General features: G+C 39.4%; 1 protein-coding gene across 1 annotated transcript in view; it reads left to right on the forward strand.

The window, feature by feature from the left end:
- The window catches only part of LOC119560823, a 49,149-nt gene extending 23,425 nt beyond the window's left edge, over positions 1-25,724 (forward strand). Inside the window, exons 3-7 of the mRNA XM_037874468.1 lie at positions 14,481-14,713; positions 15,446-15,674; positions 17,733-17,871; positions 17,951-18,331; positions 22,265-25,724. Of these exons, the coding sequence (XP_037730396.1) occupies positions 14,481-14,713; positions 15,446-15,674; positions 17,733-17,871; positions 17,951-18,331; positions 22,265-23,612 (2,330 nt within the window). The 3' untranslated portion in view covers positions 23,613-25,724. The remainder of the gene's footprint in view (positions 1-14,480; positions 14,714-15,445; positions 15,675-17,732; positions 17,872-17,950; positions 18,332-22,264) is intronic.
- Positions 25,725-27,390: the final 1,666 nt, after the last annotated feature.

Raw genomic sequence — 27,390 nt, forward strand, 5'->3', positions numbered from 1 at the left:
TTGGGGCTAGCGACTCGAGTCTGGGTATCCACACTGGGACAGGGCCACCAGACCCAGGTCGAGGCTATAAAGAAACAGACTAGCCCTAGCCCCACTAAATGGATGACACACTTCCGTAACTTTCGAGGCCAAGAAGTGGGCATAGCAATTTTGCCATAGCCTACCTCCAATGACACATATTTCGTTATTTTCATAGGTATTCTATACAACTCTTAAGAAATTTGTACTCAGCCTTCGGAATTTAAAATCATAAAGAGAATTGTGAGATAAGTTTATCTGACAAAAGAGTTAATACTCACATCAAGCTTAAAATATTTTCATGTCAGGTATAGATTTTTAAATATTTCCAATGAAGCTCAATTAAATAATTTTTTAAATAATATAAGCAATGGTAACATCAAAGGAAATATGGTATTTAAAAATAAACGGGGTTTTAAAAAATCGGTTAGCTAATTGGTTTCCATATAAATGTAATAAGAAATAAGAACCCCAAAGAAGATACTTTTTTTTAAAATTAAATGTTTTATAAATATAAAATTACTAATTACCTAAATTATCAACAATGATACCATCAAATGATTTATGCTACTAAAAAATCCTCATCAGCTTAAAATAATAAAAGTAATGCCTTTGTAGTGAAGAAAATATTTTTAAATAGTAAAAGCGGGCTTTTTTTAGTAGCCTTATCAATACTTAACTAAGAACCTGTTTTAGTAAAAAAAAGTGTCTATTTATTGCTTACCAATAACCCATCATTTGTCAGATCGATCATTTGCCACCTTTATTGAGTTCATACAGAGCATCCATAATGAGATCGGGGCAGGGGCGGAAGTTTCGAATGCACTTTTTTAAATTGCCTGACAAATTGCTGTTGTCGTTTTCGGAGTTCTCCGCATGTGAGTTACCAAGTGAAATTGTGGCCGAGTGGAAGGACTGAGCCCATTACTCATTCATCGATTGTTTGCATGCGACCAACTGTCTGAGGACTCCAAAAGGTAGAGGTAAAGGTGGAAAAGTGAGAGAAGGACCACCCATGACGATCCAGGACCGTATATTATTTTAAAGTAAATGGCAATGCTAATGGATTAAGAAATGCATTTTTTATAGTCATCACCCGGACTTTGTTGGTTTAATATTTAATTCGGCGAGCACGGCAATTGCGATGGCATTGTGAAAGCTTTCTTGCACTTTAAGTGGCCGCAGGTTCATTTGCAAGGCGCAAAGTAAGTGCCATGTAATTTATGTGCCGCCTCGTTGATACTGCAAAAGAGTGCGAAAATTGCCGCAAGTGAGAGCCCCACTGCAGTGAAAATGGAAATGGAAATGGGTGTGTGTGTGGGAGTGGGAAAAGTCTTTCACGCCACGGTTTTTCCATCTTTTCATGGCGACTTGAATGGCGCCTCCAGTGTCCTTTTGTCGCATGCTTATTCAACGACGGCTTAAAGCTTTCAGTGGGATTTTTGAATGCACGCTTTCACTGGGTATTTATTTAATTAAGGAGTCAAAGAAGTCGTCGCATGCGTTTGCATGCAAAATACCCAAGAAGCAAGCTAAGTTAAGGCAAAATCCATCGGACTCTGGGATTTCCAGCCCCATCATTGGCCACTTCATTTATCAAGCTTTGACACTGACAGGGCGTCCGAGTTTGCATCGAGTTTCGCCTATCCTTTTCGGGATTTGATTAACGAGCCGTGGCTTTGGACAACTTTTGGCCAGCCCTGGACTTCTAGTCAGTCTGGCCAACAACAGCAGTGCGGAATTGTCAAGTCATATTTCATTTTTGGTCAACGCCCACGAAGGACAAATTCGAATGAAACATCATATCGCATTTGTATCTAGCTCTATTCCCGAGCTTTAAGGGTTTTCGGAGCTGGAGGAGCGGTCTGCGGGTCGAGTGTTGGGCGGCAAACCAGCGACGCATTTGCGTGACGAGTTCGGCCCTGTCCTCCCACTTCAAGTTGACTGTCAACAAGCGAGGCGACCTTGCCGTAAACTTACCTGAGCACTGAGGAAAAAAATTGGCAAAATATACATAGCCCAAAAAATTTAATCATCTTGATAGACAGCCAAATACGTTTGCAACTTAAAGATCTTTCAGATCTTAAAAAAATATTATGTTTTTAAAATTTTTGGTTTACTTTTGTAAGCAAGCCAATCAGATGTTTTTATTTCCTTATGCTTTAAAATAGAAATAACTAAATAAATCTTTTTATTTGGTTTGAAATCATTTGGAATTTATTTGAAATTCATTAAGTCTATATAGCGGTGCGATGAATTTTCGAAGTAGGGAATTTAAAAAATGTAGTTAAAATTCCAATAAGTCTATTGCTAGAGCGGCTTGGAGCATCAACGTAAATCTTTATGCTCTTTAGGCAGTTTTAAAATATTTATGTGTCCCTGCCCTTTAAGGTGTCTTTTTGAGACAAAAAGTATTAATTAAAATGTATTAAAAAATGTTGTTGGGGTAATTTTTCCAGTGCATTTGCACACGCCCAGCTAAGCTCACTTAAGAACAGAAAGCCCAAAACAGGCAGCAGCACGTGCTTGCCCTTTGACAACACGGCGTATGCGTAATGCGGCCTAAGAACCTCGCTTTGCTCGTCCTGCCGGTAGTCCCACTGTTTTGGCACGTGAGTTATAAATAATTATAGACAACCGAGCAACCAAAAATTATAACATTAGGCCCGAATAAAATGCCAGGCACGTTTTAGCTGCCTTTGGCTTAACTGCGCCTGCGACTCGAATAATTGGAACGACCGAGGCTCTCGACAGCCCACTTGAACCTATTCAGCGGTCGCGACCGCCGCGCGACGTGACGTGGCCCAAATTGGAATTATTGCCATCATGTCACTCGATTAGTGGCGTTAAATTGCCAAAGCTACCTCTCATCTCGCTGCTCCCGGGATCCCCAGGACCCCAGGATGTCAGATTCCCAGGACCTGCGATGGAATCATTTGCATCTGCTTTGATACGCTCGCTTCGTTCGCGTAAAAATGCTTCTGCTTCTCATTCTGTTTAGCGCTTTATTGTCGATTTTCCTGCTGCTGGCGGCTATCATTTAATATCCTGTCACTTGGAAACTGCCTGGACAGGCTTAAACGTGTAAGGGGATTTTTTCACATTTATTTTGTTGTCTCTAAGTTTAAAACACTTTAAAGCAAGTTGACTTGGAAATTTTAAGGTGTTTGCCGTATTTATTTGTGGAAATAATATTTATTTATTATTCCCAATTGAACTGGACACATTTCGATTGATTTAACAATTTACCTGTGGACTTCTTAAATTGTTTGCATACATATTCTAATCATTGGCAGAACCAAGGCAAATTATTGATGAAACAGAAAGCAATCGAGACAATTGCTTGCTGAATTTATATTTAACCAATTCGGAAATTGCTTTAATAAATCACCTTGATAGGTATGCAATAAAATAAATTCATGGAATAGCCAGAGCCAGATAAATCCATAGTTATGTACAAGAATTCGCATTTTATACTCCGATGGCTGTCTTTTGTTGAAATATATTCGTAATAATATATGATTAAAGCCTACTTATATTTTGTTGCCAGCAGCTGTACATCCCTAACAATTTCTCTCTATATTGCCCATGCTGAGATTTTGCAATGTAACCCAATGCTTGTATAGTGCAGCCAAAATATCCGGTTGCAAACATGGGCAACCATTTCTGGGCAACCGAAGCCACAATGAGAAAATGCATATTGTGTAAATTACATCTCCATATGTGTAGGGTTCTTCAGCTCCAGAAATTTTCATTTAATTAAATTCACAGAGCCCATCTCCTTTCGTTCGACATATTGTTGATTTTTTGCCTTGACCATTTTTGGACTTTCATTAAAATTGTAACACAAGCAACTACGCAAATATAAACAGAGCCAGATATGCACATAAAACTTAATTTTCATGTAGAATTTCTGGCCTGGCTTACCAAGTCAGCATGTTGTGAAGTGGCTCTTTCACATTGTAATGAAGGTAGCAAACCGGGGGTTTCACAGGCTGGTTGTGTAAGTATTGTAAGTGACACGTGTTGGAAAATATAATGAAACAAATTTAAAATCTTTAAAAGCATGCTGTTTACATTTCTAAGCAGCAAAGGCAAATTTAGCTCGCGGCCTAAGCGATTCGATATTTTTACATCAGTGGCTTTGAGTTTATAATGCCAAATCGAGCATACAAAGCTGCGGGCGTTACAGCAAAGTCGATTCAAATTATGCATAAATCTCAATATAATTGACATTGAACGGCAAACTTTTGCGACTTTGCGTTAAAATTTTTAGAAGACTATTTTTACCATTTGAGGGGGCGTCTTCTCGTCCCAGACAGGCTATTATATCCCAGTCAAGCCGAGTGGCCCACACAAACAGTGTCGAAAAGTTGCCCAATGTGGATGAATGAAAGGATGATTTTGGTTTACCCAACTTCCACAGACTTTTTCGCTATGTATTCTGTATGCCCACATATATATGTACATATATGCCATTTTTCGTGTGTGCATACTCATTGTGAAAACTATGCGAAAAGTTTTTGGTTGGCCTGAAAACGACGTCAGAAAGTACATTAAATTTTGCATTGCACTTGCCATGGCCAGTTGCACTTTCGAAAAATCTCAGCCACAAAAGCCTCTAAAATAGCTCAAAAGCATTTTGCGGCTTTGGACTTCCGGTCGGGGATGAGTGTCCATTGAGACTGTTCTGCGGTTGTCTGAAAAAGCGATACAAAAATGTTCCCCTCAAACGTCTTTCGGGTTTCTTTTGGGCTTTAAATGTGCAGGGTAAATGCAGCCAAGACTTGGGAAATTATTTTTAACAGGCCATAAAAACTAATTGTTGGAAAATGGTTTTTGGTAAAGATGTCAAAAGATAGTTCTAAATGGGTGTTTCTGAGGTCAAACATTCTAAGTAGATTCAAGACATTGAAAAAAACTCTTACCACTTTAATCGCATTTCTGTATTCTTTTATACTAAGCTAGAAAGGCATTAAAATACCCGAATATCTACCCGAATGCTAACATTCCTTATACAATTAAGTGCCCTGCTTTTATAGCTTATTTGATTAACTCATATTATAAACACCCTTTTTAATATATTTAAATCCACTGTTGCTATTTTAATATTATTTCTGTATTCCTTTACTATGCTATAAATATTAAAAATTATATTAAAAATACCTATATAAAAACTTCCAAAAACCTCTATAATATTATATATGCCAACAGTGCCCTGCTTTTGCAGCTTATTTGATTAACTCAAAATGTGAGATGGGAAAGCACGATTTAAGCTGTGACAGGGAAACATCTGCAGCTGAAATACTTATCAGTGTCGTGTGTTGGTTGTCGCATAAACGTCTCAAAAATATGCTCTTGTGCGGCCGAAAAACAAAACCATAAAGATGAAATATGTGTGTGAGAAGGCCCATGCATTGCTCACATGCTGAAATGCTCAAATGCTCGAATGCTAAATTCGCCCCGTCGTCGACATCTTGTAATTTTATTTTATTATGCCCAAAAAGGACGAACACAGTGCCTGTCTGTCTCCTGTGTGTGCCTGGACCTTTTATATCCGCAAGGAGAAAAGTTTGTAATATCCTCCGATGTTCCGGTTGTCTCAACAAATTGGCAAGGAAACATACTAAATAAACTGCCGGCAGCCGGTATTGATGGCATGGCTAATGACCTTGAAAGTGATATGAGATCCCTTTTTCCACCTTATTGTTTTGGGGTTTGTTTTGGCAAAGTTTCATCATAATTTGATTGAAAACCGTTTGGCAACCCCGAGCAAATCGCAGGCAGTCTGTGGTTCTGGGACTTCGTTCAGTTAAGGTCTTTAAATTATTTAATAATATTATATTAGGGACACAAGGAATTTAATGGAAGGACGTTTCACTTTGAGCTTAGAGACCTTTTCATATATTCATATATATATTCATTTCCTTGAAACTTTGTTTTGGTGTTCAAAACTTTTTCCGATGATTTGTTGTTCTTATAGATAAGAAGGTTTAAGAAAAATCCTTTTTGGAAACCTATAAAGTCAATCCTAAACAATCTTTGTTTTCCTCCTGAAAACTTTACCTCTTGGCATGTTTTTGTTACCGATATAAAACAATGGAAAGTTCAGTTTGCGTGAGTTGTAACTAATAGATGCTGTTGGTGAAAATACTGAATGGGTTTTCATTGGCTAAATGTATTTAAGCAGAGTTGCAATAACTATGCAATGGACAATAGCAAAAACAACCACGAACAGAAGAAGGGAAATAAAGGTATTACAAGTGCTTTGTAATCTATTTGAAAACTTTTCCACAAGCAGGAAAACACTCGCCTGCACGAGAACCCAAACGAGAATAATAAAGCAGAAAAATGGTAAGAAAGGGCCGGGGTGGAATGGCCTGGGTCTGGTAAAGAGTCTATAAGAAAAACTCTTGTAATAGACAAACAATGAGTATAATGAAACGTTAAGGCGTCGTGTAATGACGCAACGGAAGCGAAGCAATTTACGTAAGCTTCCACACCGAGTTAGGAGTTTAATGAATGCGAAGAATAGAGCGCTCAACTTAATGACGGTGCAGAATCTGGATCTGGAATCTGGATCTGAAAGTGAATGGTGGAAAATCGGTGGGCGGAAAATCGAAGAAGTCGCCACTTTATATGCCACATTAGAGCAATGTCAATAGCAGGGAGCAAAAGTTGCGGCGAAAAATAAAAGCAGGAAGGAAGCATCCGATAGACACAGACACCTCACCTCAGCCACCTTTTCCACTGCTTTCCTTTCCTTTCACTTCATTTTCCTCTACTTTTCCTCGACTTTTCGCGTTAAGCGAGGCGGAAAGAATACAAAAATAAAGCTGTGTAAATATAAAAAGTAAGGGGGATGGGAATAGAATGGCACCCGGTATTTAATGGGGGGCCAATAGCACTCGACCAGACATCAAGAGCCACAACAATTATGACAAAAGTTGGATGGGTCGGTCAAGCAAAGTCGAACACAAAAGTGCTCTATGGTGTATTGTATATATATAAGACCAACAAAATAATTAAAAAAATATAATATATTTTCAAAGAATTACAATTTATAAACTGTATTGAGTCAATAAAAATGAGGTAACAATATAAGATCAGGGCAGTTTGCCTTATATATAATACTATTTAACCAACTACCTCCATTAAATACTAGGATTAAATTATTGGATGTATTATTATATAAATCTCTTTTCGCCATTAAGAATCCTTAAGCTCCTTAAAGAGGAAAATCAAAAGACCTGTTGAGCATACGCTTCTCTCAACGTGGGTTCAGCTATTCAGGGCGTGTGAGCTGTCGAAAAAGAAGAAAAAAAACGGACAACATGGATAGATATTAAAAATTCAATACAACAACAAAAATAGAAGAAATGTGCTTACAAAAACTTGTTAGAAATTTAATTGAATTTCGTGTCTTCTCCTCTATCTGTCTGTGCTCACCATGTGATTTTCAAACACAAACAACAATTTATTTATATATATTTGCTTTGGGACCCAGACAAGGACCGTGGACCAAAAGGACACAGCCGCCCACTCATATGGATGTATGAAAATTTGTTGTAGTTTCAGTTTTCCGCCCTTTGCTAAGCTGGCAGCTGTCAATGGCGCGAGTTCTGGGAAATGGAAAAGCGCTGAAGGTTTGCTTACGGAAAAGTTGAAGCCTGTGCCGAGTTTTCCAGAGCATATGGATAAACAGTTGCTTCATCTTGAGATATGAGCAAATGGCGACAAAGTTGTCAGTGGAAAAATTTGATAAGCAGTTTATATTGCTCGTATGGGATGAGTAAAAAAGATAAACTATTCAAAGTTTTGGTTTGCCTTTTAAGACTCTCAGGTGATTCGATAAAGTCTTGAAATATTTTTAAACTCTTTGGGGATATAGTAAATTATATATAATTTAAAGAAACATTAATAATACATTTGAATTTTAATTACTGGGAAGCATAGATACATATTTTAAATTATTCTTTGCAGTTAGTAAACCGTTTTATTTAAATGAATTCCTAGCGGCACAATCAATAAAAATGTTCACAGTATTTAAAATGCAAATGCAATCAAAAATTCCCGGCAAATGAGGTAAATGGATGGCATTTCCGTTTTTCTCACGCCTTCGCTCTTTCGACTGCCAGCTGGCAGACATCAAAGAAAATCAGGAAACGCTTGGCTCACTAAAAATAGAAGTGTCGGCGGCACTACAAAAATGCCCAACAAAGGAACCGAAAGGCAAAGGCCAAAGTCAGAGCCAAGCACCGAGCTCGAAACACCGAGCACCTGGCAGCCAGGTGAGGACGAACTTGTGGGTCACACGGAAGCTAAAGCCATTTGCATTATTGTCAGCCACCCACTGGTTGGGTGGGCTTGGCCCAGAAGGAGGGGCATCTTTGTGGATGTCGGGAACTTGAAACGAAATCAAAAGTCAAAGGAGGCGACAGGGGGGACTGAAAATGAAGATGACTCTGTCAGGGCGAATTGCGTAAGGAAAATGATTTCAACGAGCCTGATAAGAAGGTCGTGGTATCGTGGTATTGGGGTGGTGGGGTGGTGGGGCGGTGGGCACCCTAATCGACCTCCAACCAGTGGTAACCTCGATTCACTGAACAGCTTTCGATTTCCGTTCGAGATCCGTTGGCCTGGGAAAATGCGTTTATGGCACTTCGATGGAAATCGAAAGGCCATTAAATAGTTTACTTTATGCATGGCAGGCAGATTTTTGCCCTACGGTTATTTACTCGCCCGAACGTCCTATCCTCATCAGGCTGATGATGATGATAAACCCGTCAAGCGCTTAGAGCCAAGTTAACATCGGCCACATCAACAACTTTTCTTTTCTTTCCCTAACAATTTGGTTTTCTTTTTTGGTCCTGCACGTATTCACCACATGTTCCGCTTCGAGCTCCTTGCCATCCGGATTCCTAAGTGTCCTGGCCAGCAAGTTGTGCGGAAGTGTCTATCATATGCATGTTAATAGCTTCCCCTAAGAGAGTGCGTCAGAGAGCCCCCACATTACTGGGTGATTTTGGGGATTTGGCCATGCATTTATAAAGCTGGTGAAGAGATTCAGGTGGGCGAGTGGTGGTAAGCCAGAGAAAAAATGATTTAACAGCTCAGAATAAATTTAAAAAGGACGACAGCCATCATTAGTTTCCACTATACCAACAAACCATATAAATATTTATGTTCACATATATTTTCCCCATAAATATTGATATTTTATATTTATCCTTTGCCATGACATATGTTAACGCATAAAATCTCCAAACGACAACCGCAGCAACATTTTGATTAAAGAAAAAGTTGAATTTGTATCTGAAATCCCTTTACGGATATTTCGCATGGTGGTAATGTTTTTGCGTGATGTCAACACAAATATTTGACCACACAACAAAAAAGTTACAGAAACAATGCCCTCAACAACAAAAGTTTGCAGCATTGGCTACAAACAGCAGAAACAACTGAAATACGCAAAACAACCGATTCACATTTCCGACAATATTCGATTTTTTTTATCTTCATTAAAATAACAGACGAAGGTATCTGTGGTTTGCAGAAAGTGTTCTTATTGATAACAACCAATTATAATTGGCAAACCAATTTAGATTCTTATTAAAAAAATTGAGTTTAAGGATCCACAAAAAAATATAAAAACACTGCACATATATAAAATATTTTAAAGGGACTTTTATAAAACACAATGTATGCTTAAGTCATTTATACCTTATATTACCTATTCATAAAACTGCCCGAAAAACGGAAACAACCAAGATACAACTCGCAAGGGTCGAGGGTCGCAGATTCGAGCACACGATACAAGGGCACATATATATTCAGATTCCCATACTATATATAGCCGTATGAATAAACATATGACCATGCATATGTGTCAACGGGACGCGCGAAATGCAAATGAAAATGATATGTGTTTACATGCGGGGGCCAAGAGCCAAAAACTGTTGTCAGTCAGCGAAATAAAAAGGGAGTCCTGAAATCCCCGGCGGACTAACAACAGACATCACATCTCTCACATCCCTGGCCTCTTTTCGATGCTCCCCATAAATTTGGATGACAGCCGAGGTGACAACGTGTCAACAGGCGCCGCGGGCGGCTGCCACGCCCACCGAATCACAACGCCCACTCACCCACACAGACTCACATATATGGCGGGTCATAAACCAAACGTCAAATGTCTGGCAAATCGGGCAATTAAAGATACGCTTTAAGAAGAGCCTGAAAACATGAACATCCACTCTTTAAATGATTGATTATTCGGCACTAGAAATTGAGGAAAATTAAATTGGTTGGGGGTTCTAAAACTGGGGCCATAATATAAGTCTATTTAACCTTATTAAGTAAGCCACGTGCGTTTTTTTTTTTACAGATGGTGAATAACACAGGGGCGTAGAAGAGATCTTAAATTTATTAAAAATAAATATTGGTCCTACATTTAAGAAATTTAAATTTAAAAAATATATTTTATGTGAAAGTATTTATTAATGGTAGTTCATAGTTTTTCGAATTTATGAAAACAGACTCAAGGAGGATTTTTATGGAGCGATTAAATTTGATTGGTAGGGGGTTCTAAAACTGGGCCCATAATATAAGTCTATTTAACCTTATTAAGTAAACCACGTGCGTTTTTTTACAGATGGTGAATAACACAGGGGCGTAGAAGAGATCTTAAATTTATTAAAAATAAATATTTGTTCTACATTTAAGAAATTTAAATTTAAAAAATATATTTTATGTGAAAGTATTTATTAATGGCAGTTCATAGTTTTTCGAATTTATGAAAACAGACTTAAGGAGGAATTTTATGGAGATATGCTCATTTGAAGTTAACTTTGGTATACTTACTTTGGTATTTATTAGGAAAATACTTATAACATAACATATAATATGTAAAAAATCTTTGGTTTTTATTTTTTAAATGTATTAAAGGACCTATATAAAGGTTATTGCTTATAAATGAATTCTTTAAGTACAATTTGCTATCTCAAAGATAGCCTTTTATTCTTTTTTTACTTTAATTTTTTTTATTCTTTAGATTCCCCCTTGACAATATCTTGCCTCCGCCTCTGTGCTTGTTTCTTATCACGGGTATTGTTCATGCTGCTATCGCCGTTGTAAGTGGCTGTCGATGTCATCTGCCAGAGGCAGGGAAATAAAGGAAATGGGATGAGACTCGCTACTTGCCCCCAACTCCGGGGTTCAATTTATTCCTCTCATATTTCTGTGATTTGTTATTGAAATTGTTATTGTTGCTGGTTGTGCGTGACAACAACAGAAGTAACAACAACAAGGACGAGTTGCGCCGGCTTATTTTATAATCACAGCAATTTTCGAGCTGGGCTCAATGAATTTTTCTCGGCTCACATATTTGCATTTTATTATCGCCCGCCTTTTTATTGACGCAAATCATTTAGGCCGTGTTTGTGGGTGTATGTTTATCCAAGTACGCGTGGGTTTTTATTTACCGTCAGGTATTTGATATTTTATTTCTGATTGCCTTGGGATTTATGTTGATGTTTATTCTGTTTGCTTATTTGCAAAATATTGTAAAAGGATTTCCCACGAATTCAACCAATTTAAAGCAAAAAACATGAAAAAGAAAACTTTGATTATATTCATTGTTATGCAATGTAAATTTTATAAATGTTATTCATAGAGTTTCAGTGACAAATAAACACAGCCTTATTATTTATGACACAAAGTGAGTTCAGTTTAAATGTGCTTTCTGTCAAGCGATTAGATGGATTTGCGATTCCTGAAGGATTAGGCTTCTATTCAATTAAATTGTAATTCAACTAATATTTTGTTAGAAATGCAGATGATCTCATCAGTTCATGAGCCCTTAAACATCCCCTCTATTCTCATTCTTTTGCTGTGATATACAGAAATAAACTTGACCTAATCGGTTAACCGAGGAAAGACAAACCCAACCCTTTTGGCCAGTCATTTCCTTCCTATTAGGTCCGCTTGATGGGTAAACAGTTTTCAGCTGAGATGTATCTAATTGATGGAGGGCTGCTGTTTGAAGGAACTGAAACTAAAATTGAAATCGATGCCGCCGCAGAAACCCAAGTAGGACGGTCCAACAAAGGCTAGTTCACACACAGCCACACACATGTGGCCAACACGAAGCCAGAAGTCCATTCATAAATCATCACATTTTCACCCGATTTTTGCCCCATTTTTCGCATGGGAATTGTTTGCCTGGGTTCAGCAACGCGGAAAAAAAGTACAAATATTTGTTATGGTAGCTCACACAAAGGCTTATGTTGTCATGGACGAGGGTATACACATACAAATATAGTATAGTATATCTTCCATTTTGTATGCACGGGTTTTTTCACCCGACATTGTTTTGTCATTCACTCAATTTGGCAAACAACCGAATCATTAGCTGGACCTTCTATTTCCATTCCGACGCCGCCGCCGCCTTTATATCCACTTAAAGTTACAACAAATTAAATAAGTTTCAACTCATTTACCAAGTCATTTTCCTGCCAACTTTGCTCGTCATCAGCTTCCCCGGCTATTTGTGTTTCAGTTTAGTTTTATGACGACCCCTCTCGCCCTATTTTGGCCCCATTTTGGCCCCATTTTATCCCCATTTTCAGACCCATGCAAAGCAAAATCTACACAAAAGAAATCAGCTAAAAATTTATTTACCCTGACTTTGGCAGCGGAACTGGAAAACGGTAAAGTTTTGCGCTTTTGTTTGAAATTTGTTTCGCATTTGTAAGTTGAAATGCCTTACCCTAAGAAAAGCAGCATAACACCAAAAAAAAATAATACAGAAACACAAATAAAAGCTTTGTCCTGCTCCTCAAAGGAGAACCAAGGAACCAGGACGCAAAGGTTCCCCGAAAACCATCCCAGACAGACCCAGATTTTAGGTAACGCTTGCTGTTTTCCTGGAAAAAAATGTTTCCCATCTCTTTTCTTAGCTGGCCAGTGCCAGCTTTAATTCAATTTAATCTGATTTCCACAGTTTCCTTCGGCTTTCAGGTTGCAGCTTAAACAAATTTCCTCCTTTTTAAAGGTTCGACTACCCGACTGCCCCAATTGATCTTATTGACACTTTACTTACGGCCCAAATGGCCTGAGACGGCCCTATTTTTAGCCAAACTCAATGGCCGTGTCATTTGTACCATTTTCGTTTCGGACTGGGGGGCTCAGCATTATTGCAATTTGAGCGCTTGATGGGCGCGAAATCGGGGACTGGAAAATATTGCCTGCCCATAAACAAATCCTTATGGCAATTTCTTTTTGCAAAAAGAAAGTGCTCCGGTATTCAACAGATGCCATTCCCTTTGAGGCTTCTCGTTTAAACTGGGAAAGTGGATGAAATGAAATGGCCTCGTCATTAGGTCAATTTGTTAGAAGTGAACATTTTTGAAATGGCTTTATATTTCAGAGAAGTGCCTTTAATTCCCATGGCAAATATATACAGGATATTGCAGTAAAAGCTACTTTCACGTTTAGATTACATTTACAAAATACTGTGATACTTATTCATATTTTACATTTACATTTTGTTGGGAAAATTACATTCAGAGAAATATTTTTATTGCTTCCCAAAACGAAATCCTAAGATAAAAATTATTTTCGCCCCACGCTTATCGATCCATCATCGCCTCGAACATATCTCATTTTCTGAAGGCTGACTCGTTAAGAAATTCCTTTCCCCAGCGGCTATACGGAGTTTTGTTCGACCAGATTCTGGACACAAATCCCGCGCCCAAATCTCAGGGCACACGCAAACAGCAGAGTAAACACCAGTATCACTCACCAAAAATGCCGGATGCTCAACCTCCAACCTCCCGGGAAACCAAGCTATTTGCACAGAAAAAAAATGATATATGTGTTGTATTACACGGTTCTGAAAAAAAGCTATACTTTGGGAAATTTTTCCAAGACCTATAATAGTAAGGTATTAATAAACATATAATAATCTTTTAAGTATTCATCTTTCTCGTTCGAATACATATGAACGACATGGTATTTTATAGGCTATATATTTTTGGTAATTTTTTTTGTCAGTGCACACACAATTGTACTTTTATGGGGAGCTGGCAAGAGTGCCGCGCTGAGTTATGACGTCCAACAGCTGTGCAAAACGATGGCCACAGCATCGGGAATAGCCGCTCATATATGTGGGCCAGTTGGTCTGAAATATGTTGCATAAGCCCCCTGGGGAGGGGCGGGCAATATCATTTGGGCGCTTGAAGCGGGGCTCCCGGGGAAAATGTGGGTGGAAAACAGAAATAAAACCGAGAGTATTAAATAAAAATGGCCAGGCGACAGTTGGGGCTTGCATTGTTGCCAGGCCAATCGTAAATCGTGTGTACTCATAGGTGGAAAGTATTGCAGTCACTTAATACAGTCATAAGTCGGGCGGGGAATATTTACAAGCTGGCTGAGAATACAATGGAGAACTGCTTCATCCGCAGGATACTTTCCACTGGGCTCGGAGCACTGCCTGACCTGGATCTGCCTGGATGTCCTCTTCTGCACGGCCAGCATCATGCACCTGTGCACCATCTCCGTGGACCGTTATTTATCGCTTCGCTACCCTATGAGATTTGGCCGGAATAAAACACGTCGGAGGGTCACCCTTAAAATTGTTTTCGTGTGGCTCCTGAGCATCGCCATGAGCTTGCCCCTCAGCTTGATGTACTCTAAGGTGAGTAAATGCTTTGGGTTTGATTCGACTGGGTTTGAGTTATTTTTTTATTGTTTGTCCTGCCTAAAAGTAAATTTGTTAATACTAAAATATACATAATCCTCAAATATATAGGTTATAAATAGACTTCGGTTTTTATGTAATCGGTATTTTTTTATTTTAATGTATTTTCCACATTCGATTTTAATTGAACTTTTATTAAAAATTAAATGTTTTGCTGATTTAATTTTACGGCTATGATTTTTTTTGAGATTTATGAATATTTATTTTATTTTTTTTAAGCCTTTTTAAGCCTTTTAAAAAGCTAAGAGCATTCTTTGTTTGTTTTTTACTTTTTCAAATTTGTTGACACTGCTTTTGCATCGAGGACAATGCATATTATGGATACATTATTTTGTATACTTTGTATAATCCATTAAACCCCTTGAATTTTGTTTCCAAAAATAAAGTCATTAAGAACAATAAATTTATATTTTAAATTCCTTAAATTTCCTGTGAATTTCTCCCAAATCTGAAGGCTTTTTCAATTGAAATATTTTTGTTCTATGATTAAATTTCTCTAAAACTAAAAGACTAAAGACCCCCAAAACCGAAATTATTATATCCCATGTTAACCTAGTAATTAAAACGCAAAGAAAGACAAATGCCCAAAATATGCTTGGGATATGTGTGTGTCCTTTACTTACCCAAATTAATTCCAGCCATGCCTTGCTATCTGCCTTTTGATTCCAGAATCACGCCTCGGTGCTGGTGAATGGAACTTGCCAGATACCGGATCCGGTGTACAAGCTGGTCGGCTCCATTGTGTGCTTCTACATTCCGCTGGGCGTGATGCTGCTGACATATTGCCTGACCGTCCGCCTTTTGGCCCGGCAGCGCCAGAACTTGGGTGGTGGCCAGCAGACGGCAGCGGCCACCCCCGGTTGGGCCAGTGGGTGGCTGGGCCAGGCTCCGGCCTTGGGTAAGGATCCTGTTCTTTTATTTTACCACACCACCCACTTATCTCCTCCCCCAGTGGTGTGAAGCGAAAGGCTGCAGCAGCTTAATATGATTTTCAGTTTGCCTAAAATTTGCATTTCGTTCTCGGTTGCACTTTTTTTCTGTACTCGAAACTTTACATCGCACTCGAGAAAAGGGGCGTAGCGGGAAAGTGTTGAAAGGGGGGCGGGGGATTGCGGGGACAGGGACAGGACAACACTAGACAAACAATGCAGAGACATGTGCCGGATACTCCCTGAATCCTTGTCCCAGGGATTTCTGGGGCCCAAAGTGCGACTAAGCCGCAGCAATGCACACAAAATCGACATTGCCGTCGACATTGAACCGGATGGATAGGGGTAAACACTCCAGAACAGCACTACCCACCCATCCATACACCCATTCATACACCCATCCACTCACACACAAGCCCTACAAATAGAAGGAAAATCCGGCCCATATGTGTAGATAGCTAATTTCCACGTTGCCATGAATCGAAAGCCACCTACGTAAATGGCTTGTAATGCTCTGAGAGCTTTTCTGTAGTGCTCAACTAGTTTTTAAGCCGAAGTTTCAGGCTTAAACTTTTCAATGAGGGCTCGTTAAAAAAGCGTAGAGGTGGGCCATTTTTAAAAATTTCAGAACGGATTTGAAGTTTTCAAGTTGTTAATATTCTAGATATGATCGATTATTTTAAAGGTGTCTGAAATATGTAACTTTTTTAACCCAGTTTCCATCTTTATGATCCCAAATTCCAGAGTGGAAATAAGTGAAATTCTTTAATAATAATAGAATTTCTATCTTTTTATAATCCCACTTTTCTCGGGCTTTGAACTGGGACAATTCAAGATCCCTTGCTTCTATTATCCCTCTACAATTCAATAGAGCAGATTCAATTTATTTTAAGCATAACTAAGTGGCTCCTAATGCCTTTGTCTGCCCGCAGAATTTATTCAACAATGTTCCCATTTCTCATCCGATTGGATTGGCCTGATCCCCAAGGGGAAAGGGAGTCATTTTCTGGGGGACAGCCGGGAGCTGAGGATGCCGAAAGTCAATACAGACGGGGAATATTTAATGGACTGGTGACTGCAGCTGAATCGCATGGACTGCAGGGCATTTTGGCGAATCGTAGCGAGCATTTAGGGGCTGCTCGCAGGACGCGGTGTCCCCGTTTCGTTTGAGTGGATTTGAAGCCTCAGCTGCAAGTATTAGGGTCCGTATGTGGGTGTGTTCGTGTATTGTATATCTGTGAGTGTTCGAGCGCGACTGTGTTGGTGCCGGGGATTTGGGCAGTTATTTTAAGCCAAATCTCTGCTGTAAAGCGTCCGCATTTGGGCCAGGCACGTAGGAGAATTTTCCAGATTGTTCATTTTACATAGAGAGAAATAAAATAAAAATTACCTTTAGACAAGAATTTAAGCTTGCACAAAGTATGCCTAAGTAAACAAAAATATGTTACATAAAATTTCAGTTTATGAACGTTTTATAAAGATATTACATTTCTATAAAATTGCTAAGGATTTTAAACTTACTGAAAAAGCATTAAATCTGATGAACATAACTTTCTAGACAAAGTTTAAATCCTTCAGATATTTTATATTTGTGTTTTTAAAATGATGTTTTTAATCAGTTGATTTGAAGATTTTTAATCTTTCATTTATCGTTCAGATATATTCGCATATTGAAAAGATGTTTTCCGTCAGTAAGAAAGTGAGCAGAATATATAATGACCCGAATGATTCTTAGGATTAGTATTTAGAAGCTTAGGTAATCTTTAGACAACCCTACAAATAATTATGTTTTTTATTAGTTTTGCAGAAGGTAGAGAGTATTAAATCTGAATAAATTAGTATTGAACCTTAGGTAAATATACTTTTAAAGAATTTCCCTCTGTGCACAAGTTAAGAGCGATATTGGAGTGTGTGTTCGTGCGAGTTTATTAGCGCATTTGTGACTTTTCGTAGCGCACTATAGGGCTGACTACAATTTAATGGAAACTGTAGATGCATTTCGCTTAACCCGTGTTCGTGCTCCACAGAACGGCGATGCACCTGGCGCCGCCTACTGAAGCCGGGTCCGGGGCACGCCTCCTCGGTGCTGCACGCCCACTCCGCCAATTCCACGGATACGGATCTTAGCACTTTGGACAACCACGAGCTTTGGCTGCCCGATTCCAGGTGGGCTATCTCGGCACTCAGTGCTGCTGTATAAATTACCATATATATATATATATATATATATTATTTGTATTTGCAGCATAAAGGAGCCCACGCCCACGACAATGACGGCACTGCATCAGTTTGGTGCCGAGATGCTGAAGCTATCCCGGGGCCTGGAATCGGTGGCCTCGTCCTCCACCACCGGTTCGCCCACCAAATCCGAATTTTCCATATCGAACCACCTGCAGATGCAGTTCCCCAGCAGTCCCCAGCGATATGCCGCCCACCTTCAGCAGTCCCACCAGCAACAGCACAACCACCAGCAGCATTCGGGCAATGTGTACCACCAGCAGACATCCCCCAAAGGTCGCCAGGGTACCACGGTCCTGGGGCTGTCCACCACCACGCTGGGGATCGAGCGGGAGAGCACCCGGAACTCCTTGGCCAGCAGTCGCATGGGCGGCGAGCAGAGCGACGGGTAAGTGGGGGATCCCCGACGGGAGGTCCTTTAAATCATACTTATAAAGTGTCTCTTCGTTTAACTTATTCATGTACTCTTTCTGTTGTAACATTAACTGACTCAACGAGTTCTGATGATACCTCCTAGGTACACTGATCAAAAAGACTTAGTAAAACCACTGATTTTCAACCTTGGCGTTTTTTATAATTTTTTATAGTGTAAACTATTACTAATAAAATTACAGTGAACTTAAGGATATTACAGATTGATTGTAATAAGGATTTTTTTTATCGTATTATAAGTTTATAAAATAATTAAATTAAATATTCCAATATTTTATCCTTAATTTCCTGTCCTGAGTTGAACATTTTTAATAAAATGTTGTTATACATTGTTTTTATTTATTTGTACTATCCTACTTCCATATCAGTGTACTCTAGCTCTTCATCACATTAGAGGAAAACTTTTTTTGGTTGTGCTAAATACTTGAATGTTTAATCAAAAAATAATTGTAACCACTTACAAACATGCCTAAAACCGTTTTAAATTGTGTACTTTAAAAAGTTGTTAGTAATTTAGTAGTGGGTGAATTTTTAATTAATTTATCCTTGACTTTAAAACATTTTAAACATCATACGGGAACAATTAAATTTGTTGCTTACTTAACCAGCCACCAGATTCGGCATTGTCAGAAATAATATTATCACTGACAATTAAATTCATTTAACTTTATCCCTTTGCGTGTGCCGAAAGTTTCAGTAATATTTTGTTAAGACCCTCGAAAAAACGTAGACAATTGCGTTTGTGAAGGGAATTCTGCGAAGTACCTGGGAAAAAGTAAAGTTTGGTTCGTTCTTCACCTGACAAAAGGACAAACAGTTGCGACCGGCAAACCGTTTTGCCAGAGTGATCCTTTCCAGTCGCTCGTTGGTCCCTTTGTTGTCGCAGCCTCAGTCGGTTTTCGAGTCCCATTTCCCCAGACTTACCGCTTTTCCCGCCTTTGGGTAACAACTTCGGGCCAAGTGTGCTGACCACACCGAAATCCAAGGAAACTGCTCACCTCGAGTCCTTTTTGTGACTCGTTTACTTTCTTCTTTTCCATTTTTGTTGTGCGCTCCTTTTTGTGGCATTGCCTTTTATTCTCCTTCCGCTTTCAACTTGTGAAATTTTTCCTAATAATTAATTTTTTTAACGTTTTCGTTTTCCCTTTTGTCACAGCGAACTGTTTTTTTTTTATTTTTGGGCAAAAGGGAGATGTACTCCCTTTTTATTTGGCATTCGAGCCGCTCAAGTGATTTTGGCGTCGACTGAGGCCTTTTGCTTAAATGTGTTTTTCATTAATTTTCTAATTTTAGTCGACTGGCTTATGTTGGGATAAGAGATGCGACGAGAAATTCAATTAAAAAATTGAAATCGCAGCAGACGAATATTTTTAAACTGCCAAGAATGTAATAATAAATCGAATGGTTAGTCGGGTGGAAATGATATTAAAGAGCAACTGTTTATGATAAAAAGTTCTTGAAGTCTTTAAAGAAATCAAGCAATAGCTTACATAAATATATATATTTATATCCAATCATATGTTTTTTAAATAATTTAACTTTTTCATTCAATATTTTATTGTCAATAATAACCGCTTTTGCTGTATCACTACACTTCATTTAAATATCGAGCTTTATGGACTTCAATTTCGTTTTCGATTTTTAAGCAAGAATAAAGAGCAGCTTAACTTACGGAATGACTGCACATTTTATCCCGTTCATATTTTCCCTTTTAACCAATCTCTTATCCACGTTTATATCATATATCATTGTGACCGTGCGCTTTTCATTCGACTCGTAATATTGGGTATTGTGCCTCATATATCTGCCACATTGTTTGACAGTCGAACGAATTTGCACAATCAATAAAATGGATTTCGGCTTTGGCTGCCTTTTGTGCTTTTTGCCACTGGATGGGATGCAAAGTGGTTGCAGAGAAACGGGGTCAATGTCGAGTGACTTTTAATTGTTGCACAATTTGTCGTCTCATGCGGGAAAGTTGACAAATGATGTTGGCGGTACTCTAATTTTCGGGATTTGACGCAAGTGTGCAGAACTTGGCTTCAGATTTAGAAATCATCTCGACACTCCGCTTCATATATACATATGATATCCTCGGCGGTCCCTCTGTGATGTCCTGATGAGCTTGGCAGCTGTTTAATTCCTTTGTGGCTGAAACAATAACAAAGTTGGCATCAGCTCGGCATTGTTTCACTTGTATAATGAGACCTTCTCCCCATTCCCCAAACCCCCATTATTTAGCCCTGTTCCAACGCATCTAAATTTATGCGCACGTCTCGTGCAAACAAATCAAAAAACGCGAAGGATGCATAATGAGCTGACATCCTTATCCCTCGTTTTGGTCCCCAGGCAGCCCGATCCCTGCCCTCCACCTCCACCTCCATCTCCACTTGGCCTCCTGTCTGCTAACGCCTTCATTAGCAGCCAACCACGCCTCCCGCCATCTTGGCCAAATAAAGTTGGCGCGCATTTGCATGCAAGACAAACGGGTGGCAAGACAAAAACCGCAAAGGCAGCCTGCTAGTTTATGCGCTCTATTTAAATGAATGCAAAATGAGCCGAAGAAGGGAGCCTTCTCTGTGCAGAGAAAAAAATAAATAGTAATAATATAAATATAAACAAAATACCTATAGTAACAGTTCTCTGAAAATCAAAAAGTTAAGTGTAGAGGAAAATATTTTAATCTAACATTCTATTCTATAATCTATACAATGCTCGGCCAAGTATTAACTAGTTTAATGTAAGACATCGGATTATATGCAGAAAAGTATTCTTTACATACGAGTTAAACACAACAAATGATATAATTCTAAACAAATTTGTTCATTTAATAGTATAAATAATATTTTGAATTTATGAAACTTTATGTAAAATCGACTAGTTATTTCTAGTTTTTGAATATACATTTCCGTTGTCTTCATATAATAAGCAAAGTCCTTTTTTTGCTGATACTAAAACCACAATATTCGTATAAAATATTTAAAAGTAGAAAACTCTTAAAGAACTTTTCAAGTGTACCACAAGCAGTCGTGAAAATGAAAAGGAAAACTCTAAAGAAAAAATGTTAGACGGCGGCAGACCACAAAGTGCAAACACAAAAAATGTTGCCTACTTCGCAGCGCTCTGAAACACCGCACAGGTAAAAGAAACGAGCTGACCACAAAGCGTGTTGCTGCTGTTGAATTGCTGTTAGCGAGTGTTCACTGCATTGTTTTAGTCGCCCCACCTCCGAATAGAGTTTTGCCAATTGGCTGCGCAATTTTAATTAAAAATCTACAACGCCGTGTGGGAGGGAAAATTCAGCAAGCAGAAGGCAGAGGAAAAATGCACAGAAATGCCTACTAAATCAATAAATCGGTGGGGTATAAAATAGACATATTTTATATGTGTAATGGCATAAATACAACCACATGGTTTCCTCTGAATTGTATGGCTTGCACCTTAATCACATTAAAAGCTTAGCAGATTAGAATTTTAAAGCAAATTTGCAATGGAGCAATCTGTTTTCTAAGCTGCTTATTAAAATATTCTGTCCTATTTTGAATTGTATGCTGATACTTAAAATAAAATTGTAAATAAAATCAATCTAAAGCCTATTGAAATACAAATTTCTAATTAAACTTTAAAATTAAATAAAACACATAAAATATTCAAACGAAGGTATCAAATATTACAATCTCTTATAGTTAAATTTCCTTTTCCAATTAAACTACAAGTAATAGCATATTCAAATCAAATCTAAAATATTTAAATAGACCTCAATTTGATGCATTTTCTAGGGCCTTTAACAGCTTTAAGTTTACAATTGTTTAGGTATAAGTTGTATTATTATCCTTTATTTTTTTAAAATAACTAATCAGTTTATTTTACCTGTTCTTTATAATTCCAGGACTCTCTCGCAGCTTTCCCAAAGATTGCGGGCGTACAAGAAGCGACGAAGGGCTTCGTCGGCGGTTCCAGGACAAGAACGGCGCTCCGGACACGAGGATGCGGATGAGGATCTGGACACTCCCACGTCAACTCTGCGCCGGCACAAGCGTCACAACAGCCTGCCCAAGAACGCGCTCTATCCGCGACACACCACCGTACAGGAGAGCCTCGATGACGACGACGATGAGGACGAGGAGGGAAGTTCTCGGCACAAGGATCAGCTGGATCAGAAGACCAAGGGCTGCCACTCGGACACTGAGCTGGATCCACCGCAGAAAGCAAAGCAGTGCCACATATCTGGCCAGAATCACCAGACGGACTACCTGCAGCTGCCCTCCGTCTGCACCTGTCCCTATTTTGGAGACAGACCACTCCAGAATTGTGTGAAAACGGCCGAGGTGAAGATCATCTCATCCGCCTTCCGAGTGACCACCACTACTACCACGGCGGTGAGCAGTTCCCCCAGCGAAATGGAGCTGCTCATGTGCAGTGGTGGCAACAAGAAGGCCCTGACCTCCAGTGTGAGTGCTGGAATAACAGGCGGAGGATCGGCAGGCGGCGGAGGAGGAGGACCCCCGGCTATAGTTGGCTCCACACTCAGTCCACATTCTGCTCACAATCAGGGCAGTTCCCTGACGGTCCAGAGCGATGGGAGTGGATATCTGGCGGCTCCTGGGACTCCCTGTCCCGGCAGACGAAAGTTGAGCATCTCGAAGACCGCCTCGGTGGTCACCTGGGACTCCGGTCGCCATCGCCGGCGGGGCAGCAGTTTTGGCGGGGTGCGTACATCCCTGCTGCTCACGCCCACCAAGACAGCCAACACCTCGAACTCGTCCACCCCCTTGAGAAGATCGGCCACACTGAGGAGTCACCAGAACATGAACTACCAGGGAGATTGTGGTGGCAAAACTAGGAACACCACATCTTCGCCCTGTATGCTACAGCGACAGCAGACAGTGCGTTCCCATCACTCGCGGAACTCCAGTGTGATCTCCAGGAACTCCTCGCGACACGGCAGGATTATCCGGCTGGAGCAGAAGGCCACCAAGGTGCTCGGTGTGGTGTTCTTCACCTTCGTAATACTGTGGTCACCCTTCTTTGTCCTCAATCTCCTGCCCACCGTGTGTGCGGAATGCGAAGAGCGGATCAGTCATTGGGTCTTCGATGTGGTCACCTGGCTGGGCTATGCCAGTTCCATGGTCAATCCCATCTTCTACACTATCTTCAACAAGGTGTTCCGGCAGGCGTTCAAGAAGGTCCTGTTGTGCAGGTATTCCAGCACGAGTGCCTGGCGACCCAGTAGATAGCAGACGCCCGTGAAACCGGGCAAACTGAAGACGAATTCCCATGCCCCCCACAAGTGCGCCAGTGTGGATTTCCAGGATTCCACAGCCCCAGTGAGGGGGGTGCTCAAAAGAAGTGTGGCGGTGGCAAGTGACATATAAGTCGGTCATTTCGCCTGCGGTCCACCGCACAACGTGTCGTATACACAATCTCGGAGGGATGCCTACGCCCACTCCACTTGCTCGCACGTGTGTTTCCCTAAGGCTTAAACGCTTTTGAGCCTCTAATTAATTTCAAATTCAATTTGCATGCCATTGAAAACACACGGTTTGGAGACTCCAGAAGACTCCCCAGTTCCCCGCAGGATTGCCAAGGATGTGGGATTAAGTTGGCCGCAGACAACGGCATAACGAGCACGGTGCCCTCCTCTCTGTGGTTCCTCGGCGAATTACAATTTCCCCTGGCTTTCGGCAGACGGTGGAGGATGCAATTAATTGCGGAATGTTTGTTTTGCAATAATATAATCCTGAAAACCGCATTAACTTTCGTGGAAATGCTGTTTAGTGGTCGGTTAAACTCAAATGCACAGACATTTCAAACAATTCCCAGGAAATTCCTTTTCCAATTTCAGACACAAACTTGGCTCTCAAGATTGTTATTGTTTGAATTAGGCAGTCGATTAGACCTGAAATCCCTGAAAAAAGTTCTTTAGACTGTGGTACATTTCAAAGATTTGATTCACTCCTCGTTAACCAGATTCTTTAAAAAGAAATGGAGCTTAGTCAAACTCCAATTGATAAACGCTATTTTCTGCAGCATTTGCAAGTTATTTACTTAATTTAAGACAATTTTTCCAATGCTGTTTAGTGATTGGTAAAATTCAAATGCTCAGACCCCAAATCCCTAAAATGGGTTCGCTAAATTTAAATATTTTTTCACTTTTGTTTAAAGAGATACATTAAATTCTGGCCAAAAAACAAATGTCGCCGTGCCAAAGTCCAATCGATAAACGCTATTTGGTTCGACACTTGGCAATTATGCATTAAATTTATGGCAAATTTCCTACCCGCAAATGCACAAAGAATTTCATGGGGATCCATTAAAGAAACCGACACGTACACAAATCCACGGCAATTTGTGACTTTTGTTGTTTGTTCGTGTGGCTGCCGCCGCTTTTGGCCCGGCAGATTGCTATTTTTATTTGAAAAGTTCATTCATTTTGTTTTATTTCTGTGGCCAAATGAAAAATTTCAGCTGGTCACGTAAGAATTTGACGGTCAGGATGTGAATGTGCATGTGGATGTGGATCACAAGGATCCACCCAGTGGTGGCCAGTGGGTAGAGGCCCGAGGCCCAGGCGAAGACGAAGACGATGGAAAAGTCGGAGCAGCTGGCTGAAGGACATCAAACAACAAGGGGCCAACTGTAATAACGAAAGCCGGATGAAAGTTTCCAATGTGCTGCCAAGTTTTAAAGCCCCAGATGAGCGGTTCGGGTTGGATGGGGGCAAATGATAGGTAATGACGCCATTAGTGGCAGCCACTCAAAGGCCCCGTCTCGATGACACCTCACAAAACAGCCGGCAAAAATGTTGTACTGCCATTTTTGCTGACAAATTTTTAGCGCCCCCCGAAATTTCGCAGCACAGCAGGCGGCATCGGCTGAAAATGCTGGAGAGACAGACATAAGGAAACCCCCGTGGCACTTGGAAATTTATAGCAATTTTATCGCCGGCGGAAATATTTTTTCCACTTCATTGAATCCTTGGCGGGATCGAGTCGGTTCGTTGGCAAAAGCAAAAAGTGTCGCACTCGGGGAACTTCATTGAACTTTAATGGCAGGCCGACGGGCAAACAACAAAGGCCGTCAGAGACAGTCGTTGGCCCAGGTCCTAACCCACTTCCGTTTCCTCTATCGACCTCTTCTTCCTCCGATTCGGCAACATATGCTCGTTTGGGGGCAAGGAAAATAAAAAACAAACAGTGGGAAATCCATTACAGCAGGCCAAGTACCTTGCAAAAGTTTTAAAAGAGTGTAAATTGTGGGTTATCAGAAACTTTCTCAGATTTCATATCCAAAATTGTTTACCTTCTTTGGTAATTTCCCTAGAAAGCCTATTAAAATTCTCACCTAAACTACACTGGTCGGCATATGTATTTTGACAAAATAAAAGTTAAGTATACTCATAACTTGAATTTACTTCTTGTAAACTATAGGCATCAATGGAAAGGTAATTTCAATGCCGTTTGAATGATACAATACATTTCTTTACCCATTCAGTACTTATTGAAAAGGACGAATTTGTGTAAATCAACTTTGAAATTTAAAAAAAAAACTTTTTTCCTCGTCTTGAAAACTTAAATTTTTTGATGCAAAAAGTTTCTTCAAACAAAAATAATAGTAACTGCAAAAAGAATTTTTCAAATATCATTTTGCTTATATTTTTTATGATTTTTTGAAGGTGACAATGTCGGAAAAAATTTGTATGAAAAAGACAAAAATATGGCTCAAATGCCTGTTTTTAAGCATTTTCAAAAATTCATAAAAAATATAAGAAAAATGATTTTTGAAAAATTCTTTTTGCAGTTACTATTATTTTTGTTTGAAGAAACTTTTTGCATCAAAAAATTTAAGTTTTCAAGACGAGGAAAAAAGTTTTTTTTAAAAATTTCAAAGTTGATTTACACAAATTCGTCCTTTTCAATAAGTACTGAATGGGTAAAGAAATGTATTGTATCATTCAAACGGCATTGAAATTACCTTTCCTTTGATGCCTATAGTTTACAAGAAGTAAATTCAAGTTATGAGTATACTTAACTTTTATTTTGTCAAAATACTTATGCCGACCACTGTACTTTCCTGCAATGACCATAAACTAAAACTTTTCCAACTTGATTTATCTGATTAAAAGGTCTTTCAAACTTTTAAAGTTACTAAAAGGCACAAAAACCTAAACAATAGACAAGTTCTTGACAGTAGAAAATACTCAACACATCTAAATCGAAGCACATAAGACCTAGAAAAATTACACAGTAGCATAAGTTTATAACGAATTTAAAACAAACTCACAGAAAATTAAATATAACAAGTTATCGATGTTTTGATTGCTAAAACTTACCCATTAAGATGATAGTAAACATTGTACATTGTAGTTTGATCATTGATTTATGGAGAATAAATCAATAAAGGGGAGCATTGTGACAAAACGCTTTTACCAGTAGTCCTAGCTATAAGGAGTGGCACTTCGCCTTCGAAAACTCTGAACCTAAACTGATCTATGGAATAAGTAACTCTTGTAAATACCAGAAACCAACAATAATAACACCCTGGGGGCAATCAACTTGTGTATTATCTGTGTGTTAGCCTAAGGGAGTGATTGGAGTCGAAGAACCCGTCAGGCCTTGTCCTGATTAGATTAGATTGATAGATTGTAGCTTGATCGGGTTGTTTTGTGATTTGCGGACAGATGGAACATATTTACGATTGTAACACTAACTATCAAACACCTCTAACGGACAATGGGTAACAGAGAGCATTTTCTAAGCGGTCAAACTAAGGTTTCCACACTGCGAAACTATCGAATTTGTTAAAGAATTTAGACAAGAAAATCCGAAACCAAGCTCAAGTTGCTTGTGCGTTTTACATACATATTTCGCCTAAGAAGCTGAATTAATCAAAATTGCATTCGCCGAGACAGATAAATATAAAATAAATATAACAAAAAAGAAAGTCTAAATAGCCCGAAATGACATATCCCCATATATAAGTGTGTATTTTACGATAGCCATAGCGAATCCTTCC

Source organism: Drosophila subpulchrella, unplaced genomic scaffold (assembly GCF_014743375.2).
Source record: "Drosophila subpulchrella strain 33 F10 #4 breed RU33 unplaced genomic scaffold, RU_Dsub_v1.1 Primary Assembly Seq354, whole genome shotgun sequence".
Lineage (NCBI taxonomy): Eukaryota > Metazoa > Arthropoda > Insecta > Diptera > Drosophilidae > Drosophila > Drosophila subpulchrella.